The sequence below is a fragment of the Artibeus jamaicensis genome, unplaced genomic scaffold (genome assembly GCF_021234435.1).
Source record: "Artibeus jamaicensis isolate MK-2021 breed Jamaican fruit bat unplaced genomic scaffold, CSHL_Jam_final scaffold_537, whole genome shotgun sequence".
Lineage (NCBI taxonomy): Eukaryota > Metazoa > Chordata > Mammalia > Chiroptera > Phyllostomidae > Artibeus > Artibeus jamaicensis.
The window spans coordinates 28580001-28602927 of record NW_026522047.1 but is presented as its reverse complement, the minus strand read 5'-3'; the positions used below and the strand labels follow the sequence as shown (position 1 = coordinate 28602927).

The 22927-nt window shown below is 35.7% G+C and overlaps 1 protein-coding gene across 2 annotated transcripts in view; it reads left to right on the top strand.

Annotated features, from left to right (window-relative positions):
* GRIA2 (glutamate ionotropic receptor AMPA type subunit 2) overlaps positions 1-22927 on the top strand; it is a 124754-nt gene that overhangs the window by 97309 nt on the left and 4518 nt on the right. For both annotated transcript variants that reach the window (XM_053658092.1, XM_037125739.2), the window contains exons 7-12: positions 1673-1840; positions 2057-2161; positions 2812-2922; positions 4433-4639; positions 5138-5508; positions 9936-10134. In XM_053658092.1, coding sequence (XP_053514067.1) covers positions 1673-1840; positions 2057-2161; positions 2812-2922; positions 4433-4639; positions 5138-5508; positions 9936-10134 — 1161 coding nt within the window. The remainder of the gene's footprint in view (positions 1-1672; positions 1841-2056; positions 2162-2811; positions 2923-4432; positions 4640-5137; positions 5509-9935; positions 10135-22927) is intronic.

Genomic DNA, 22927 nt, shown 5'->3' with positions numbered 1-22927 from the left:
CCTTCCAGGACCAAACTGGAATTACAACTAAAATATAGAGCAATCAAGCTGACTAACCAACTGAAGACTAGCTGAAGAGAAGTCTTGTAACCAAGGAATTACATAGGTGGCCACATAGAGACTAGTAAGAAGGGCAGAAATGTGAAAAGGCTGGCCCTGCTCCCATGGGTGGTGACTGGAATTCCGGAAGGATACCCCAGTTGCAAAGATCCCCCTGAGACACATGGATTCTCAACCCAGTGCTAGACTCCCCATCCCACAGCAGCAGAGCTGGGAAGAGGCACCCACATAACATCTGGCTGTGAAAATCAGAGGGGACTTTGTCTGCCAGGGAGAAAGAAAAGTCTGCTCAAGACATAGGCACTCTCTTAAAGGGCCAATGCACAAAATCTTGTTCACAGCCACTCATCCTGGGCTCCAGCAGAGGGAGGGCAGAGCAAAATAGAGGTGTGTGAGGAGAGACTGGGGTTTGTGGCTCTGGGGAGAGAGCTAAGGGACAATTGCCAGACCCCTGTGCTGAGTCCCTGTCCCACACCACAGATGTCATCTTTCTTGGGTGGAGCACTCCCCTCCTTGCACCACCAACCTGGGAGGAAGCAATAGCTCTACTTCTGGACTCCTTGTAGCCCTGCTCTATAGCAGCTGCCCAGGTGTAGATTCAGGGGATGTGAGTGACTGAATTATGTGGCTTTGGGGTGGTGGTCATTCCCCCCACTTTCTCATGAACCTGACTGGTGTCTCCCCCTCACAGGAGATATGCTAGCCCCACTTTCTGGCCCCACAGTTTTGACTCCTGGTGGTTTTGTCCTACCAAGGTCTGGACATAATCTGTGACAGACTGAGTTGTGTGACTCTGGAACTGGGACTATTCCCTCCACTTTCCCCCCAAGCCTGACCAGCATGTCCCAATCACGGGAGATCCACTAGCCCCATGACCCCCACTACCAATGGCTACACTCTGCTGAAATCAGGCTCCTGGCAGAATCTGGGACAGACTTTCTCATGTGGATCTAGGATGGGGGCCTTTTTCTCTTACACACCTAAGCAGTGCAGCACCCTCCCTTTACATGGCCAACCTTGATCTGTTTGAACTAATATTCTCACAGACTGTTGAGGCATGAAGGGGGCACAGAAATTAGGAATTGTGATAGTTCTTCAACTTGATTATCAGAATCATTCAGAAGTTAAAGACAAACATTCCAAAATTCATTACAGATCTACATGAGCATCACCAGGGCTGATAAGAGATGAGGGATTGTCTGATCAGTATAATTTTTTTCTTATTGTCAGATAAGTTTCTCATTAGACAGTGGATAAATAGTTATTGATTGATTTGATAAATTTTTGTATCACCATATCAGGCCATAAAGTCATACCTTAATGAGAAGCTTGTTAGAAAAATACAAAAACATTGACATACTTATTACAAAAGGTCTCTCCTGAAAGAACTGCCATATTAACAGAAAATGCTGAGAGTCAAGAGTACCATCTGTAGTCCCAATATTCCATACTGCTTCTCTTAGATTCTTTAGCTTCTAGATGCAGAGATAATGTCTAAATTCCTGCATTTGATATGGTATTATTGTATATTGGGCAACTGCAGTCTTGATTGCCAGTGTGGACGGAGTTTGATTCTCTTCCATTCTCATGAAATATGTGTGATACTTTTCAGTATACTTCTGCTCTGACCTATGATGCTGTTCAAGTGATGACTGAAGCTTTCCGCAACCTACGGAAGCAGAGAATTGAAATCTCCCGAAGGGGGAACGCAGGAGACTGTCTAGCCAACCCAGCAGTCCCCTGGGGACAAGGTGTAGAAATAGAAAGGGCCCTCAAACAGGTCAGTCACTCATCACAATTGTTCGGTGATTTGACAATGGCTACCATTTTCTTCCTGCAGAATTAGTCATCCTTGATTTATTCCTTATGTTTAATATAAAGGGAATATTATTTCCTTACTACACAAAAGTTGCAAAGTGAAAGGAAAAAAACATAAATGTGGTTTTCTTGACTTGAAGTAAATTTGTAACTATGCTCCTTTTTCATTCCTCATTAGGTTCAGGTTGAAGGTCTCTCAGGAAATATAAAGTTTGACCAGAATGGAAAAAGAATAAACTATACAATTAACATCATGGAGCTCAAAACTAATGGGCCCCGGAAGGTAAGTCATTAGTAATTTAAAGGCAGTTCTCTCTGCGTGAGAAGGTGAGTTAACTAACCCATCACTTCATCTCCCAAAGAGTCCTGAAGATGTGTTCTCGCATAGAGTTGTACAAATTCCGGAATCAGATTTATTTTTCAATATGTTTTTACAATCCAATTTTTTTTGGTCATACTGACATGTAAACTTTACAGTAAAGAGAACTGTAAATAGAAATATACTTTTTTAGATCGAGGTAGAAAAAGAGTTTAATGAGAAGAAAAAGAACTAGTGCTGAGAGTTCAGGGCCCAGAAGACAACACACAGCTGATACAAATTAACTGTTCAGCATCTTTTTTTAAGTATTATGGTGAATATGCCTTTTTAACTTTATGTTTCTGTATGATCACTTCCAAATAAATGATCTTTGGAGAATATGACAAGTGAACACAAAGAGACAAACCATTTTTAAGGGTTGTTTTTCTTTGTTTTGTTTTTATAGTTCTGTCCTATTCCTATTAGATTCACATATATCCAAGACACATCACTGTCTAGAAGCCTAGTTAATACAGGTGCAATTTCAGATTTAGGTATGAGTTAGAAAATAATGAAATGCTTTGCTAATAAATGGGTCACTGCCCCATGTGCCTGCCTTCTGCAACTTGTTCCAGATCGGATACTGGAGTGAAGTGGACAAAATGGTTGTTACCCTTACCGAGCTGCCCTCTGGAAACGATACCTCTGGCCTTGAGAATAAGACTGTGGTTGTCACTACAATTTTGGTAATTAGCTCCATGTGCCTATGTTTTATTTTATTGTTTATGACGAGTATGTACCACCTAGAATTGCTGTTTATGTGTCAGGGCAACAGCTACCACAGTATTGCCTTCGCAGTGTTTTCATCATTTATTGAATATGTACTCTGTCAAAAGGACTACACAAGCACTAGCTGAGGCATTAAAAATATTCCTTACCTCTTCAAGACTATATTTAGTTTGACAAATAATTCATAACCTGGTGCATCTATAGGGGAACAACTGAAGAAAATCCTAAAGAGGACTCCTTGCTTGTTCAAGGGCTTCGCCTGTCCATTCCCATACCATTGTGGGTACATTTTACCTTTCCAGTTGTTACATGTTTTAATACTGCTGCCAACTTCTCCTTCTTCATAATAAAAGATGAACTCCTAAAAGACAAGGATGATCTCTCTCCTTTTCCACCCCAAGTCTCAACATGGTAGTGGGCAACTAGCCTGTGCTACATAACTGTGCATGGATGCATGAGATAAATTGAACCAGATCTTGAACATCTGGGTCTAGGATAGATGGAAGGGGATTAGATCATCATGGCAAGCTGTTGGTGAAAGGAAACTGAGTAAATGGAGTTCACTAATAGTTCATAATTTTGTAACAAAACAATTTTATTTTATTTTATTTTATTTTGCTAAGCAGTGATGAAGTATTTTGTGGGAATCATTATCCTAACAATAATGAGGAGGAAATATGGAAAGGATAACAAGCATTTGGATAAAAACATTGGCTGACATTTAGAAACTCCTCTGTGAGTCTAAGCTAGACATTTGAGAATTTTTGCCTTAATCATGCCATTGAGAAGAACTGTCTCACCGAGACTCCATATATCCTTGGTGCCTCTTTTCAGTCAAAAATATTGGGCAGTATTGAATCCTTTCTTTCATGCTTCCTATTTCTTATGTTCACAGATGGAAGCTACTCTCTGGCTATCCTTGTAGCATCATTCTAGGATATTATATCTCCTAAAAGAAGCAAGACCTAAAGTCCAAAAAGATTGAATCAGAAATTCACCATGGCAATGATCTTTTCAGTCTGTGTGACACTGGCCAACCAGACTTCTATATGAACTCTATGTTTGAAGCAGCAGCAACCAAGGGTTCTGGGTGAACAGGGTTCCTGGCCTTGGAATAGCCTTACCATAGAATAAGAGCATGGTGGGTCCAGAGTTGAATTTAACAGCTGTTGAGTGGAATTCTTCATCTTTAAATCCTAGGAATTACAGATATGACAAGGGGACTTGCCAACAGTCTGTGCTTTTGAGTCTCTTGTTTATTTTGGTATGGCTAGGTACAAGTCATGTTAAAGAAATACACTGATAGATATCTAAAGACCTTTTTCGGAAGGCTTATAAATAATTTTTCCATCTATATTCTATAATATCTCTTGCTAACAGGTAATTATTAAACCAGAAGATTTGATTCAAAGAGTAAATACTTAACAAAGCTATTTTTGTCAACTACAGCATGGTCTTTCCATACAGGAATCACCCTATGTTATGATGAAGAAAAATCACGAAATGCTTGAAGGCAATGAGCGCTATGAAGGCTACTGTGTTGACTTAGCTGCAGAAATCGCCAAACATTGTGGGTTCAAGTACAAGCTGACAATTGTTGGGGATGGCAAGTATGGGGCCAGGGATGCAGACACGAAAATTTGGAATGGGATGGTTGGAGAACTTGTGTATGGGGTAAGTATAGCTCTTCCCATAGAAAGTCCTTCAGTTAGAACTGTGGTTGACAGAATGCCTCCCCTCCCTGGGAAGTACCTGTGTCTGAGGTTGTCGGCTTCCCACATTACTCTAGGAATGCTATATTATTTCTTTGTAAGCATCTGAAGATTAAAGATGAAGTCAGAAGCAAACTTGCAGATTAGGTGAGACAGAGATTTCATCTGTCTTGAAGCATCTGGGACATACGCATTGGTCAAAACTGCAAAGGCATAGATGCAGGATAAAGATGGAATTATCATAATCAAGCCAGATGTGTCCACTACACATTTATGAAAAAAGGGGATATCCAGAGAACAAACTACTTTTTTTTGTTTATTCTTTACTGGGATTCCACCAGGGAAATAATTATGGCCATTTTCTTGATCTCCTTTCCTTCCCTTTTGACCCAGTAATGAACCAGGATGCCTTTCTGAACATGACTCCAGGTACTACTACTGTTCTTTGTTTCCCTTACAGAAAGCTGATATTGCAATTGCTCCATTAACTATTACCCTTGTGAGAGAAGAGGTGATTGACTTCTCAAAGCCCTTTATGAGCCTCGGGATCTCTATCATGATCAAGAAGCCTCAGAAGTCCAAACCGGGAGTGTTTTCATTTCTTGATCCTTTAGCCTATGAGATCTGGATGTGCATTGTTTTTGCCTACATTGGGGTCAGTGTAGTTTTATTCCTGGTCAGCAGATTTAGCCCCTACGAGTGGCACACTGAGGAGTTTGAAGATGGAAGAGAAACACAAAGTAGTGAATCAACTAATGAATTTGGGATTTTTAATAGTCTCTGGTTTTCCTTGGGTGCCTTTATGCAGCAAGGATGCGATATTTCGCCAAGGTTGGTGACTCACCTGCTTCAACTTTGTGCATTTTAGGTCTCAAGTGGACCTTCATGGTGTTTATGAATTCACTCTAAAGAAATAATCAGCTGCTGATTACCTGTCCAAGCAGTGTAAGGCTCAAGGACAGATACTTAAAATCGGCATAAGCCTGTGAAATATTTGAGCAATGTTCTTTGAATGTTGACCTTATATTTCCCTGGTGAAATTATACACACCATGGAGAGGCTATAAAATGCATAAGGTTCCCATCATTCCATGCCTTCTTGGAGGGGTACCGTGTTTTTGCTGCATATTCTCATTTTACAGTCATCTGTGTGTTAATCCACAGACCTGTATATGGGAAAATGGGCAATATTTCATATTAACTACAAAAGCAAGAGCTTGTTTAAAAAAATCTTCATTGGAACACATCCCATCTCTTTTATTTTCCCATCATTAGTTCATGGAAATGGTGTGGGAGAGATTATAATTTTTTTTATTAGGGTGCTGGGTTAAAAGGACATGATAACATTTACAAATACCGAGAAATACATGGCTGGGCACTAATAATGGCTGGTTGTCATAAAAATGTGTGCCATATTGAATGATAATGTATACATCATGGAAAAAATTCATATACTTCTCTTATTATGATATATTAATTCCTGCACTAAATGCCTAAATATGATGAATATATCACAAAACACATATAGCTTTTGTTCATGTTATATACATGAACAAGAATGACAGTCATATCTTGTCCTTCTGAAGAATAACTCATTCCATTTCTAGTGTGATTGCCTTTATATTTAAAGCCTATGTTACAATCTATTTGTTGTCATATTTTAATTTGGGTTTCAGTACCCTTCCTTGATTCTATGGGATATTTTAATAACTGGAGAAGGAGTGACTTTCTAATACTATTTCATATGTTGCTAATTTTTTGGCACTTGGGGGAAATAAGTGATTAATTTAAAATAACTAAATGAGCTAAAAAATTTGTATCTTTTGTAATTTTTATTATATACTCCATCCACTGAGAAAAAGAAAATAGATTATATATCTAGAAATTATCACGTCTCTGATAGTAGGTCAAATTTTTATGAATTAATTATATGGATCTAAACAATCCTAATTTAATTATATTTTGCTTGGCTTTTCTGTGGAACTATGTTGAATTAGAAGCATGCCATAGTATTTTTATGGCATATATATATAAATATATATATATTTCTGATGATCTCTGACAAGATATATAGGATTCATAGTTTACCTGATTTAAGTGAAAAATGGACAGAGAAGCTTCTAATAATGAGAAAGATAAATACCAACAAAATTGGGATCTCAGAGGACATCTTGGTCCATAAATAATAATGAAATGATTCACCTTTAGTAAGAAGGTTACTGTAGTATAATGTTGCCCTATTCCTGAGACATAAGACAGTTATCATAGAATATCATAAACTATGCTCTGTCTATTGAGTGATTAGGAAGAAGTGCATGGGGCTCATTATGGGGTAGGATATATCGACCGGGTTCCATAGGAGTACCCTGCTGCTTGTTCATCACGCCTCTGCAGGTGGTGGTTTTGGTGTCTAGTGCTTGTTGGGAAGCAGAAAACATATTTACACCTGGGGGCTGAGTACAGGGCATATTTAGCAATCTGCATTATTCTCGGGCCCCCCAGGACATGCAAAACTACTTCACATTTTCAAGCCCACTTCCTAAAACATGATCTTTTTTGTGTGCTTTTGATATTACTACAATTTCACATGCAATAATTTTTATTTTCTGGTAAGATAGAAGATTTTAGGTAGTGCATTTTGTCCTTGTTATCGATTGACTTTTTGGGGGGAGAGGGCCACAAAATATATGTGGGAAAATATATATAGGCAAATCCTCTTTATTAAAATTTTAAAGCATAGCTCTTTCATTTTATGTTGTGTGCATTTACAAATTGAACATATTACATAATATTGGCAAATTTAATGATTTTTAATTAAATAAACTGTATTTAAAGTAAAATTATTATTGCTTACCTCAGTTTAGAAAATAATAAAGCAGCTTAATGTCTAAAATTATAATAATGCATGAAATGTATATATCAATTTAGAAATGCTCTTTAAATACTTTAAAAGGTATTTATCTCTTTTCAAGTAAAATATGATCTGAAACTATATTATTAATACTAATAAAACATTAAAATTTTAATCTAGAATGGTTTAGTAAGTTGAATTGCCCACTTGCCTGAAATGAGATTTGGAATATGTTCACAAATTTCTGAAGACTAGATGCAATCACCAAAATTATAAGAGTGAAATACTTGAAAGTTGACTTTTATTCTCCTGCTTGCTTCTGGTTTTTTCCCCAAACATCTATAAAGGATTGAAATGTATTAAACAAAATGCCATTTTAAAACAACTATTTAGTAGAGAATTAAAATAAATGTTAGAATACATATGATATATTTACTTGCTCCTTTAGTGCCAATGCTGAGAGGTGAAAGTTTTGTATTTAATTAGAAAAGTTGTTTTTGAGTATTATCATAAAACAAAATTAAATTTGCCCCTCTGCATATAAGTTCACAGGGACTCTTTCAAAAGCATTAATTGTTCCTTTGAAAACATAAACAAGTAAATAATAAAATCATTGAGAATTTTTTGTGTCAGTGATGTATAGGTCCAATAAATTTTTCATCTTGTATACTTTAAATAAATTAGCATATTTAATCTGCTTAAATGTGATTTAAGCACTGAATTAGAGAACAACTTACACCTCTATCTTGTGTCTATTTTATAGTTGGGACAGAATGACTTACAAAAATGATTCTCAGAGATATTGTAAATTAACATTCCATGCATAGTGCTAACAGCAGTTACCATGTAATCCATTTTTTTATGGGGTTTGAGCAGCCAGGTACAGAATGTGCCCTCCTAAATACAGGGTACATGCCATATAATTATACCTTCTGCTGTTGTGGAATAGTGAACATTTTGAGAGTAGCTGTGTCTACATAAAGTGTTTGCCAAATTTAAAGTGTATTTAATATCCTTTAGAAAAAACAATTGAGATGTTTAATTTTTTTCATCCTGCCATATTGATTTAATTCTTTGCATCTCTTAGAGACTGTGATAAAGGCTCTTAATTACATTCTTTTGATCTTTCATTGCTTGTTCTCTCTCTCTTGTTCTCTTTTATTTTAGCAACAGATATTTTTTCATCTAAAAAAATTTACTTTTAAATTAACTTTCCCTCTTTGTCCTAACTGCCTGGGTAGTTTATTCTACAAATATTACCCAATAATTTGATATAGTATCTATGATTCATCGGAAAGTCTATTTTTTAGTTTTAATGATAAGGAAGGTTGATTTAGGCCATAAATTGCCAATTATGTTTTAAATTTTAGAAAGGTTATCTTTTCACTATAGAACCTCTAAATTTTAGATGTAGCAGGATTATTAACAAGAAAAAAAGTTACATTTGTTTGTTAATATTACTCAAATGCTTTTATATGTAGAATCCCCTCAAATCTTTTAAAATAATACACTATACATCTATTTCTATATGTACATATTTATATTTGTCTATCTAGGGTTTAGGGTAAATTATTGGGAATCTATTAAGTTTTCAAAAAATATTTATGTAAGAATTTATGCCCACAGAATAATATTACTTTAGTATATTTTAAACTAAGAATTTATAACTTGGCAAATTTTTAAGTATCTAGTTTGTTTTCCTTCAGTTTTCTTTTCTCTTTTTCCCTAAGCAGGAGGCACAAAGGAACAGCCCATACATAAAGCATCTCACTTTTATTCATTAAGAATTATATTTTGTTTCATACCTGTGTTTATAGCATCATTTTTTCCTCTTCTATACTGTATTAAAATTCAGGTATGGGCACACACACAAAAAAAATAATGAAGTTTTGGACTTTTGTTTTGAGGGTACTAGAACTTTATTGGTTGAATTAAAGGGTTTCTTCAGTGTTTAAAAATATATCTGTAGTGCATACTCTTTAATTTTTAATATTTGGTTTTGTTTGTCAATATTATTCTGAGTATTGCTGGTAATCTTAGATTCTATTGTACATATTTGCTTATTCCACAAATATATAAAATAGTATGAGCATTGGATGAATTATATATGCACATTTCTTGAAATTGTTTTGTTATGAGATTTCATACCATCAAAGATTTGGGCATTATAAGTATGAAAGAATTTTAGGAATCTGGAGTTTTCACCTCTGGGTATCTCATCAAATCTAGGTAATCTGTCCTCTTGCCCAGAATGTTTCATAGTTTCCAATTCCTTTAAGTAGCAGATATATTGAAAAGTATAAAGTAAAACATTCCTTTATAAGTCGATATTTGCATAATACTGCTAACTTGTTTTTTTATTAGGTCATTCATTCCACTTTACAAATCCATTTCATACTTGTTATTAGATCCCTCTCTGGGCGCATTGTTGGAGGTGTGTGGTGGTTCTTTACCCTGATCATAATCTCCTCCTACACGGCTAACTTAGCTGCCTTCCTGACAGTAGAGAGGATGGTGTCTCCCATCGAAAGTGCTGAGGATCTTTCTAAGCAAACAGAAATTGCTTATGGGACATTAGACTCTGGCTCCACTAAAGAGTTTTTCAGGGTAAGAGATTCTGCTTTGTAACTTCATTTCACCCATTTAAACTTTGCCCCCCTTTGCCTCCTCCCATGGTCTGTGTGAAAGTGACCACCATCTCTGCCCCTATTTCCGCTCCTGACCCTGCTTCTGTCCCCCTCCTCCCCTACCCCTGTCCTGAGCCCCACCTCTATCGATTTTCCGATTCCTCACCCTTTATCTAAAAACATGATATTGCAATGAAATCTTAGTTTTATGAAATTCGATTGTCCTTTTGGAAGAAAACTGAAGCATAGTTAAGTATAGATTGGCATTATTTTAAAAACAAAATGGTGTAGCTTTCTGTTTCATTTAAAATAAGCATGACTGTCATTTTTTGTACATCGTTTTCAGTTGAAGACTCACCTTTAAATCAGTTATTTAATTATGTATCAGGAAACAGATGTTTCTATGTGAAAATTCTGAATTTTCTGTCAAACCCTTCAAGAAAAGGCTAATACAGACCTTCATATTTTTTAAATGCACACCAAAGTTATAATGCATTTTAATTTTTTTAAAAATGGTATCCTCATGGTCTATATTTATAGGACAAGCCAAATAACCTGCTGTTAGTAAAATTTTATTTCAGTATGCCATCTCTATATAAGAACACATTCTATTAAAGTGTTTAAATACAGCTGATAAACTAAGGTCTTAAGCCAACATATATGACAAATGATGATCGCTAATAATACACAAATATCTTCAAATGTATTTGAGTCTGATTGAGTGAGGACTGGGCCAGTTTACTTCAGAATTAGGATCGGGACTTCAATTTTTAGTTGAGGTAACAGATTTCATTATTTTTAAGACTTCCCCATGCTACATCTGTCCCTCATCACTTCTGCCAAATAACTTTAGCTGGGCTGAAGATAATTTGGGAGAAAAGAGTGGTTAGGGGCTTGTCACAGCTGATAATAGATAATAACCTGGATATGTGGGTGATAGAGAGGCTTAATGCAATTCGAGTGCCGCTACTTTAACTTTAATACAGTTCTACAAATGAATATTGTGATACTGATGAACTCTTCTGAACATATATGTGATATGTGTTTAACTACTATTAATATAACATAGTGCATTAACTTGGTCACAACAATGAATCTATTGAAATAAATTAGAATATTACATGGTTCTTAATTAGAAGTGCATTTTGAAGCATTGTTATTATTTGCATCATCAATAGGGTTTGCTTTAATTTATATATATTTTACTACTATTCCTCCCTCTTGAAATAAATGAGATCTGTGAATGAGGCAGTAGCCTGTTATATTGTGGTTCACTTAGCACTACTAATATGGTTAACATCATCTTAATTCCTTCCAGATGTTCTCTTCCAGGTAAGTATATATCTGTTACTGTCATTGGCTTGCCTGGACAATAGTACCTACTACTCTCAATTATGGCACATTCAAGTTCCCAGAGTATTTAGTATGTCTTAGCTAAGTCAATCAGAGAAGCATGCTGTAATTACCAAGATGCCAAAATATGCTAATCTCTAGTAGAGGAGATGAGAAAGCTAGATGATTGTGGGCAAAAGAATGCTGCTACTCACGTATTCTGGTATTTTAGTGCACTAATTCTGTAGAGACATGGTTGTATGATATATTTATGTGTGTGTATATATATGTGTGTGCATGTATATTTATATTTGAATATATATATGTGTGAATACATATTTGACATAATATGTAGATTATGGAGCTTTCCTTCCCCAGAGTATTAGAGAATTTATATTGAGTATTTAGGTAAACTAATAACTTACATTAGTATAGTTTCCCAAAGCAAGTTCTCGTGCACTATCTTCTTGAAACTCACAATATTTCTCTCTACTTGGGCAATGATTTTTGTTTTTATGCTACACATTACTTAACTGAAGCTCAGATAAATTTGAGGATTTGTCCAAATTCAGGTTACTGTTAAGCGTACAGAGGCTACTTACTCCTAAAAGATCTTTTGCGTATACTAAATTTTTTTTTCCTTGGAGAGAAAGGTCTCTGGATTTATTCTGCTGCCTTACATTCTGTTTTATTTTTGCACGGTTAGAGGACTATCACTGTAGAAATTCAGGTGGGGCTTCATCACTCCTGCCAACATGCCAACATCCCTTCAGAAACAACAGTTGAATCAACTGTGGCTGAGTTTCAATGTCATCCTCTCCTTTTCTGGAGAAAGAGAGTATGGGCTCAAAAGTACTCAAGGGCCACATTATTTATTCTGTTTGTACCAATAAAGAGAAACTAATATAACAGCACACATCACAAAAGTGAATGTGTGCTTGCTATGTTAAGTCCTCTACTGAACTAATACAACATGGTTGTGATTTGCAAAATTATGTATGCAAAGGGTTTATTTCTTGAAGTTGGGTTAAATAAAATAATGGTGATAGATTATGAGTAATTATGAGTAATTTTGTTAACTGTATTAATATTTTATAATTGGATACCATCATGATAATAGTGAAGGTGATCTTAATTTTGCTTCTGACTCCCAAGAATATTTTCTGTGATTCTGTGGCTTTCTGATCATATACATCAAGTCTCAAACCTTTTCACGTAAAGCATCTTGAATTATTATATGAAGATTGAAAAACAGACTATTTTTAAAAATATTTTATCTATTTATTTCTAGAGAGAGGGGAAGGGAGGAGGAAGAGGGGAGAGAAACATCAATGTGTGGTTGCCTCTCATGTGTCCCCCACTGGGGACCTGGCCCGCATCCCAGGCATGTACTCTGACTGGGAATTGAACCAGTGACCCTCTGGATTGTAGCCCATGGTCAATCCACTGAGCCATGCTAGCCAGGGAAATAGATTCTTTATTAAAAAATAATTTATCTTTACAGAGCACTAAGTAAAATATTGAATAAAATAAACCTAATTCATAGACACTACAAAAGCAAAATATAATTGATTTTCATTAACATTTTTTCACTTAAATCCTAAGGTATATCTTTGTTCTTGGCCTGAATGAAAGGACTAGTTAGAAATGTTCCATATATGTGTTTATACACACACACACACATGATTTCTGATAACTTCTGATCATATACATGATATACTATATACGATTCACAATTACCAAAAAGTATAATACTTTAAACTATACTATAATTTATACTATACTTTTAAAGGCAGCAACCTTTTCTCAACTTCCTTGGTGGCTGAATTCCTAAGTTAATAGTGGAAAGTATTTCAAGGGCTATTTGCTTTGCTTCTATTCCGGAAATTAACATTCACCACACATCTTGGGTCATCTTCTCTCTTAAATGTCCTTTATCTCTAGGCACATTTGGGGCTCCTGTAAGGTGGATTGAAGACAGGGTGAAAGCTGGCAGATTGATTATCACGGTGCCCAACCTGCCAGGAAAGTAGATGATGTATAGATGGAGTGGGCTGAAGCCAGAGAAGACACGTACTGTGTGTTTTATCCTCTGGCCATCTGTAATACTCAGGACAGCTCATCACATGCCAAAGAAAAAACTTTCACCATTTTTACTATTTGCTAATATTTAAAGTTCTAATAGTTCTGTTTTCTACTATGGCTTATTTTGGCTCTATTGATAGCTTTTCCCTTCTTACATGCTGTTTACAACTAAGGATTTTATTACTCATTTTATTTAAAATTTTCTACTATCACAGAGTTTATCAATTCAGATTTCTGCTCTTGCTAGAGCAGAAACTTTGGATTTAGCCACTGGTGAATTTGATTTGAGAAGTTGGGTTACTGTTGACATTTTAAAGATATATAACTAGCCAAAGAATGAAGAAAATAATTTTTAAGACCATTTAGAGATGAAATGTCCAGTTTTAAAACAGAATTATGAATTTATAGTTTTTGTCTCAATATTAATATGCCCTAAAATTATATCTTTTGGGTCAATGAAAGCACCTTACTTATGTCAAATTATGAGCTGAATATTTCATTTTGTTTACAGAGATCTAACTGTTTGGCCCTAAGGTAACATCATCTACTCAATTTAAGCCTAAAGTATTTTCATATATCAGTTAAATAATTTACTAATAAACTGTGTTATATTAGCATTGTTTTAGTGAATTCAGTGAGTGTGCATTAGTTTTAGGATTATGATTTAAATTTTAATTTTTTTTTTACTTAAAAGCATTCCATTAGTGATCATCAGTGAAGCAAACATGAGAGTGAAATATTTACTTTGTTTCTGCAAGACAGAGAGTAAGTGGAGGACAATCTTGTCACCACCAAGAGGTGTGAGGAAAAAGACCCTGCACTTTCATTTGCCAGGATCTGCTGCTGTAGAGCCTGTATCCATCCTTGTACAGAGTGAATGATAAAGCCTGACTCGCTTTGGAGCTGCTGATCGTCCCTGATTATAGACTGCCACTGTAGCATACCTATAATTAAGAAAGAATTAGGCTTTCAATTATAAACCACTATTTTTAGGCTTTCACAGTTTTGATAATTCATCCTCTCAATAAGAGGACAGATCTTAGATGAGTCTCAGTAGAAAATGATTTCAGGGACCTGCCTGCATTGGAATCCTATAGAAACTTGGATTTGAGTGATGGGAAATGACTTTTATATAGAAGTCTATCATTGGCCTGTCAATCCATGAAGCTCAATTATTAACTTACAGAAGAAAGTGCTTTTTTCCAGCTTCTCCCAAATCTCCCACACTATAGTATTCCCCTTCTTATTTAATGCAGTTAATTATTCCATTCTCAGAAGATAAACATGGTCTAATAATAATCCATGACACTATGCTGTTTTTACCCTACATTATAGAGTTTCCAGTGTTTACGAATAGTATAAATGATAGATAAATAGTATTAATGCAGATGTTCTTTACCTAAATGTAAGGAATAGTTTGAAGTTTTCCTAATATATGTATATAATTTGTGATCACATATGACCATGCATATGATTTACTATATAATAATTATAATTATCAAAGAGTTATAATAATTTAGATTATACTTTTAAAGGCAGCAACTTTTTTCAACTCCATCTGTGGCATAAGAAACACCTACTTATATTTACATATAAAAACACTGATTAAATGTAAATAAAAATGAACCATTATATAACAGCTATCCTATAGAAGTCCTTTAAATACAATTTCATTAAAGTTACATTTCATTCCAGTTACTGATTGTCTTCAGCAACAATACAGCATGCTTTCTTTACTGACGTTCTATTGAACAGATTTTTACTCACTTATGATAGTTATTTCATTACTTCTGGCATAGCTAATGATTTATCTGGCACAGTTTCCTATATATCACATATTTTCATGCAGGTAGATATACATATATATATATACTTCTAGTTTTATATATATGATTATGTGTATATGTAATTCTAGGTTTCTATATGTGACTATATATGTACATACATTTTATATCATTTAAATATTTTGGAGATAGAGTGTATGTATAGTCATACATGACTATATGATATTACTAATGGTATTTACTAATTACCATTAGTAAATGATAGCAAATTACCATTAATAAATATGATAATTACTAATGAATTTATGGTAAATTATACATTGTACATATGTATGTGTGCATATGTACATATGTATTTGTGCATACATACATGTGTATATTGTATATTATATAATGTATAATGTACCATACATTACTAATATGGTATTACTAATATATTTATGTTAGTGATATCTGAATAAACCTTTTATGAACCTTTCACTCAAACTTAACCATTTAAGTAGCTTCTAAAATACTAGGTATTAAATAAATGCTGAATGTGAATAAATGAACAATAAATAGCATTATATGGAAATGTTGTGAGTCAGCCATGGCATGGTCATATGTATTACAGACTTTCCTTCCTTAGTTTTGGAAGCCTGACTATTGCATAACAATCTGCATAGCTGACAACTCCATATGCCCAAGTCTTCACTTGATGATCCAGGACACATGGAAATCATTTCCTCTCTGGTTGGCAGCTTTCCTTCCTCCGACATTTTCATTTTTCTCACTATTCCATAAAGCATCAGAGGACAGTACTGAGTTCTTGAAGACTCTAAAGATACATCATGCCCAGGTTGTCTGGGGAAAGCCTGTGCTCCATCAGTCCAGCTGAATGTCGCTGGTTTAACAGTGTAGGAAAGGTCAAAATTACAGAAGACTTTACCAATGCTTCCTTTAAAATTTAGTATTCAGTTTAAATACCCTGCAGTTCATTCAACAGTTCCCAAATGCAGAGGCCTGTAATGAAGTCTATGAGGGACTGTACTGAACCATGTTCTCTGTGTGCTATGGAAGGAAAAAATGGGTATGTCTGCTCTTTGAATTATGATCATGGTGAAATTGTCTCTGCTCCTCTGGCAAATATGTTAATTTGATCATTTTCCTCTTTCCATGGCCATGCTAAGCGAAAGTCAGTGTGTTATCCAGCAGTCACTTCCTGTGACCACCCCTGCCATCACAGGGATGATGAGAGCTCACATTACCCACTGGATGACTCGATTCACTCTGATCAGAGTACAGGAGGCTTTCTACTGTTGTCCATGTTCAAGAGAAAGTTCGCACTACCATCAGACCCGGAGGAGGATCATTCCAGCAGAAAAAGTTCAAACAATGGACAAATAATTGGAAATTAGTCTCTCGTCTCCAAACTCTACCAAAACTCCTATAGATGCCTCAGAGAGGATGAATTTCAGTATGAACCTATGGAAGGTGTTTCAGATGACTTAGTATTCGGTTCACTTTATTTTTGTGTTTATGTAAGAGAATCATTTCTGCTGGCTCTGCTGGATGTCTCACACTAGTTGCCATGGTAATAAATCCAGTCCCAGAGCTCTGCAGAGAAGAGAAAGAGAATTGTGCAATCATTTAAATATACTGGAATTAAACCTGAACTAAATATAAATATCATGAGTAAAGTGCTGAGAATTCTTTAAATAGATGATTTTGAAGGAAAACTTGATACTAAATAATTTGCAGTTCATGTTTCCAGCACATAGGCCCTGGATCCTATTGAGTGATTATCAGAAACAAGTTGCTAGTCATGGTGGCTGCTTATTTTAACATAGAAATGAGTTTTTAGGAATTATATGGCAACTAGCAATTCCAAATAATGCCAGCCCCCCCAAATATGATGTTTAAGATTTTATTCAAAAAAGAAAAGAAAGAGCCAGGAGGAGATGTAAGAAAACGTTGGAATGGAAAGACCCAGAGCCTCCTTTTTCGTGAAGACGCACTGACTAAAAGTCACTGACCAGTTCTCTTTGTGAGGAATCCAGACCAGTGAAGAGGCTCCTACAGACCCAGCCAGTGCAACACCAGCCAGGTCAAACCCAGTAGGAAATTCATGGCACTCACTCACCACAGTTCCTCCCCACCTCACCCTACCCCACTATCCTCACCCCCAAACAGTGCAGAGCAACTGGGAGGAAATACCTAGCTCTTGGTTTCTCCCTGGGGAGAGAGGGAGACTGGATTGTATGTCCATCTTCTGACTTTGCAGGGTGGCTTCCTGAGGATTTGGTTTCTATCTTGCCTGAATCAAGGCACTGGCAAGAAAGGCACTGGTTTGGGGACCACGGGGAACAAAGGCAAAGGTTTGGACTAGCACACACTCACTGGTCATAGATCCTTTCCTCCACCTCAGTGAGAAGCAGGTAGAAGAAAACCTGCAACTCCCCGCTTCTGCCTGGGAGGGAAGGTTGGAGTATGGGTTGCGTTTTTCCCTTTTGGGGAGGCTGCCCAAGGGATTGGTTTCTGTCTCCCCCACCATGTGCTATAACATGAATGAACTTGAGAATAGTATGTGAAGTGAAACAAGCCCATCATAGAAGGACAAATACGGTAAAAATTCTCCTGAGTTCTGACTTTAACAATTGCTTTCTTTTAAATACATCAGATGCATCAAACACAGGAAAAAATCTTATCTTCCTTAAGTTTTCTTATCCCTTAACCTAAGAATTCTAAATTGCCTTAACCATTTTTTATTAAATTATATTTTATACCCTTCATCCTGGTCTCTATATATTTTGAATGTAGGTTTTTCTTATCTAAGTCACACAGTATGACTTAGTTCACCTATAAAGAATCTTAACTGGTATCTGAAAATTCAAATTCCAGCCCAATTTCAACCTGGACACTTACTTTCTTCAAGAACTACAGTGTTTACATTTTAAAGAAAGAAAGAAAAGGGAAAAATGCCTTTACGTAGAGAATGTGCTGTTTTCACGATGGTCGCACTGTTCTCCGTTATATAACCCAGTCCTGTCGTTTTCATTCACTCTCATTTCCCGCTTGGCCCTCCAGGTATTTGAAATTACAACTCTGTTATCTAGACTCTATAATTCTATTTAAAAGCTTCAAGTTTGTTAGCTTCTGTAGTAACTGAATCACATTAGCTTGCCCTAAAGTTGTTGCTTGCTGAAAACCTGGGTGATTTCAATATGAATTATTGTAAGCCTCCTGTCTTCCATTCTGTGAATATGCAATTGATTGGAGCCATATGCTAGATTTTGCATTCATTCCGATTAAAGTTCACCTTGGATTTTGGCTTATTTGTGCATGCTCATAAAATTGAAATATCGATTCTCTCATCTGTCATAAGAATATTTGTAACCTTGAAACATTTGCCATTTACATCCTCATTCAAATTGACTGAAATATTGAACACAATGGGGCTAAGGAATCAGTGGTATTTCCCTGTTGATATAAATAATCAATAGTCTTTAGATGTGATTGATATTTTAATTGTAAGCCCACCTAATTCTTCTAACTCCAACTCTCCATGTAATCCACAAGGATAATAAGAGATACTTTGTCAAATTCATTAATTATACTCAAGATGTTATCTGACTGCAATAGATTGAGTGGGTCAATTGCTTAATCCTATTAGAAATTTAAAATGTGGTCATAGGGGATCACTTGCTCCTCCTTTTGCATTATCAATTCACATTATATGCACATGTGTGCGTGTGTAGTTAATATACACCTGTAATTAGTAAGAGAAGTCATCAGTGATATAACTTACCATTCATAAGGGAACGAAAACATGGAAATGCCAATTATATTTTAAACTTTAAAAACACTGTTTCTCAAACAAAATTATCAGGAGGCTATGATTTTATTAATAATATATGTATTAACCTGACTCTATAGTTTTGACAATTAAAAGTAATTTCAAAATGTTAATAAGAACTCTAGGATGTACCTCAGCTTTACTTTTGGCAATAAATCTAATTTATTTAAGCCTCACTTTACTTATCGACAAATTATACATAAACATCTAACTGAATTTCTCTAAATTTGATAAGACTTCCAAGTGACTTTTTGTTCTTCACAGATATCATTGATCTAAACCACGCTTGAGTGTTCTTTTTTTAAATCTTTTTAAATGTTTTATTTTATTTATTTTTAGAGAGAGGGGAAGGGAGGGAGAACAAGAGGGAGAGAAACACCAATGTGTGGTTGCCTCTCACATGCCCCCAACTGGAGACCTGGCCTGAAACCCAGGCATGTGCCCTGCCTGGGAATCGAACTGGTGACCCTTTGGTTCTCAGTACACACTACACTGAGCCACACCAGCCAGGGCCATGCTTGAATATTCTTATGGCTCAATGTATATACATGTGTAAGGAAGGTTAGGATATCCAGACCTTTTTCCTGGTTCTTCTAGGGGTTAACAATCTATGGTAAGTGAGGCAAGTTATACAAACTTTCTGACTTCTGCTCCTGAAACATAATTCAGTGCTTACACTGACCAACAGAATTCTACTCTTTCTTCAAGGTATTATTCTACCAGCATCATAGGAAGAGTTATCTCTATTTTTGTAAAGCTAATATCTCCACCTGGGCTTTTGACATCTCTTTCCAATTGCCAAAGACATTACTCTGAAACTTTTACTTTAATTATATCTCTAGTCTTTTCATCCCTGTGGACTTAAGCTTTCATTCAAGGTTCAACTTTGCCTTAAGTTTGAACCATCCTCAGAACAGTTCTCTCCTTTATCTTCTCTTTCTCCTCCTTCCCCTTAGCTGGCAAGTTAATGAATTTGTTTACTAGGGCCTTCCCTTGGCCATTCTGGCCACTTTCTCTTTTATCCTTTCAAATTTGATCTCCCTTGTAAGTCTTGGTGAAAATGGCCTTTTTAAAAGGGTCTGTTAATGCCCTTATGGCCAAATTGAAATGTGTGTGTGTGTATGTGTGTGTGTGTGTGTTTTCATGCTTGGTGAGAACTGTGCAACATTTAATATCATTCTGCAAAAATGTTTTGACACTTTTTCCTCCTAGTTCATGAAACTCTAATGCTTTCTTATATTTTCTCTTATTTCTGTAAGCACTGTTTTTTTCCTTCACTTTCTAACTTCTGTTCAGACTGCAGAATAAGGCTACATGCTTTTCTTCTACTATGACTTTTTTCGTAACAGTTTTACAAAAATAATTTTATAGTCTTTTACATTTAAAAACCATTCACATTTAACATACATGGTTATGCAAACTATTGCAGTAAAGCTTTCAAAATAAGTATTATTTTAGCTTCATTTAAAAAGAGGTTGAAAGTGGGATGATGAAGACTTCTAATGACACACAACACAGAGAGTGACAAGGAGTCGACTTCGGATATTGATTCCCTTGACTTGATTTGACTATATGTTACTTATGTTGGAAGTTACGTCTTAATAAAAACGTAAAACAGAGGCACTCTAATGGAGGAAGAATCCAACTATTAAGGGTTCAAATTGCAGTGTATGTTAGTGAATTTTTAAAATTCTGATTGCAAATAGGTGACTGTAGCTCAGAAACATGGAAGCATTTTGCAGGGAGTGTAGATTTGTAAACACCACAGAATGTGGAATAAAACACGTGCAGTACTGTTTGGCCTGCCAACTCCAGCAGTTTGCAGGGACGGTTTGAAGGTCTGCTGCCACCCATAATGAAACATGGGTCCTGCTATGGGTTCCAGAGGAAAGATTTAAAAATCAGCCAAAAGAATAAAATGCTAAAGAAAGGACAATTAAATTTTCATAGACTATCAACCAAATGGACTAGGAAATACAGGTTATTAATTCACACTTTGATTCACATGATGGCACTCTAATCTTTATATTTATGAGGCTATAGGTCAAGTTTATCCACTCACAGATGGAGTTACTTTCTTATTAGTGGTTATACTACCCCAGATAATACAATATTTGTAGATAAAAAGAGGAAGTTTCCATGAAAAGTATCTATTCATATTGGAAGTGAAATCTAGAAAGTGTCTCAATGGGGAGCATAGTTCTAAAAAAAACTATGGAAGCAATCTTTGTTCAGAATCATGTCTGGCATATAGAAATCTCTGGCATTTGGACCTCATTTATATTTGGAAATTATTAAGACTTTCATTCTAGCAAAAAATACACTGCTGACACTGTGAGAAGGTATTTTGATATTTATTAGACATTGGGCATAAATACAATTTTTTGACAATGAACTGTACAGGAATTAACAGCCTAAGGGGTCAAAATGATGTGGAATGCAGCACCTTCATTTCCTACAAGTCCTTGATTGTGTCTCATGGAGATAATTACCATTTCCTTTAAAATGTCATTTTCCCCTAAGGATGAAAAAGTGTATTTATTTGGTAGAAAAATTAATGGCTGTATTACTATATATGAGGAAGAACTACAACTAAATTAAAATGACTATGTGTTTCTTTCACAGACAAGATCTTTTTCTTAGCTATAATCATGTCAGATGTGTTGAGTTTATATGGAATGTTTCCCCGGCAACGTTAGACAATAGGCATATTTCCTCTTTAAGTCAATTTTAAAATTCCACACTGTTATTTTCTGTGACCTATTAGTTAAATTGATGTGCCTATTATAATAATACTGAACTATGGAAAAAGATTTGGATAAACATGTTCAGAGTCTTAATTCCTTAGGAAGCACAGGGACATCAAGGGTGTCGTCCTGACAAAGTGATCATTTCTCTCCACTCACTGAGGCCTCACTTCTGTCCTCAACAAAATGCAGTGGAACCTGCCATCCTGAGGAATTAACTTCCCCATACTTCCTGAAAGAAGGAAGAGTTGTCTTTGATTTAACATGTAAACTTAAAAACAGTTTTCCTTGGCTAGTTGAAGTTGGGTCCTAGTGGAGCTTCGCTCTGACAGAAGTGCTTTTGCAACAGAGAGCAAGTCTGGTTCAGTTGGTAGTGCAGCTCCCAATCTGTTATCTCAAGAAGGGGTGTGGCTTAGAAATAGAAACAGGTTTAAGAGTGGTGTCGATGAATCATTGGATGATTGAATCATTACTAAAAACTTTTATAAATTTAGAGTGAAAGTACTCTTTTAGCAGGATGTCTGGGTCTTCTCACAGCATGGGCCCCTGGGCTGCCATGGGCCACGGGCTGTCTCGGGGTAGCAGTCCCCATCTAGAGAAAGACGATGAAGAAATACAGCTGACCTCTGAGCACCTCTCACTGTTCCGTGTATTGTAAATGTTAATGATACAAATCAATTCTGTACTTTACACTTGACCCTGAATTTTCACCAAAATAGAGTGTGAGATATTTGTACAGCTGTCTTAATTCCTAGGGCAGCATTTGAGACAAATTTTTATTTACATTATGACCACTTATAGTGAATTGATTTATCCTTGCTTTCTCTAAGACAAAGGCTACATATTTTTAAATTCCTTAGAGTAAAACACAAACATAAAGGCCCAAAACCTCATGAATCTTAAAAGTAAGTTTTCAATGTCAAGTTTCCATTTCAAACCTCCTGCATTAGAAGAAGTTGTTTAGAGTCACCTTCCCAAAGGGATTAAAGT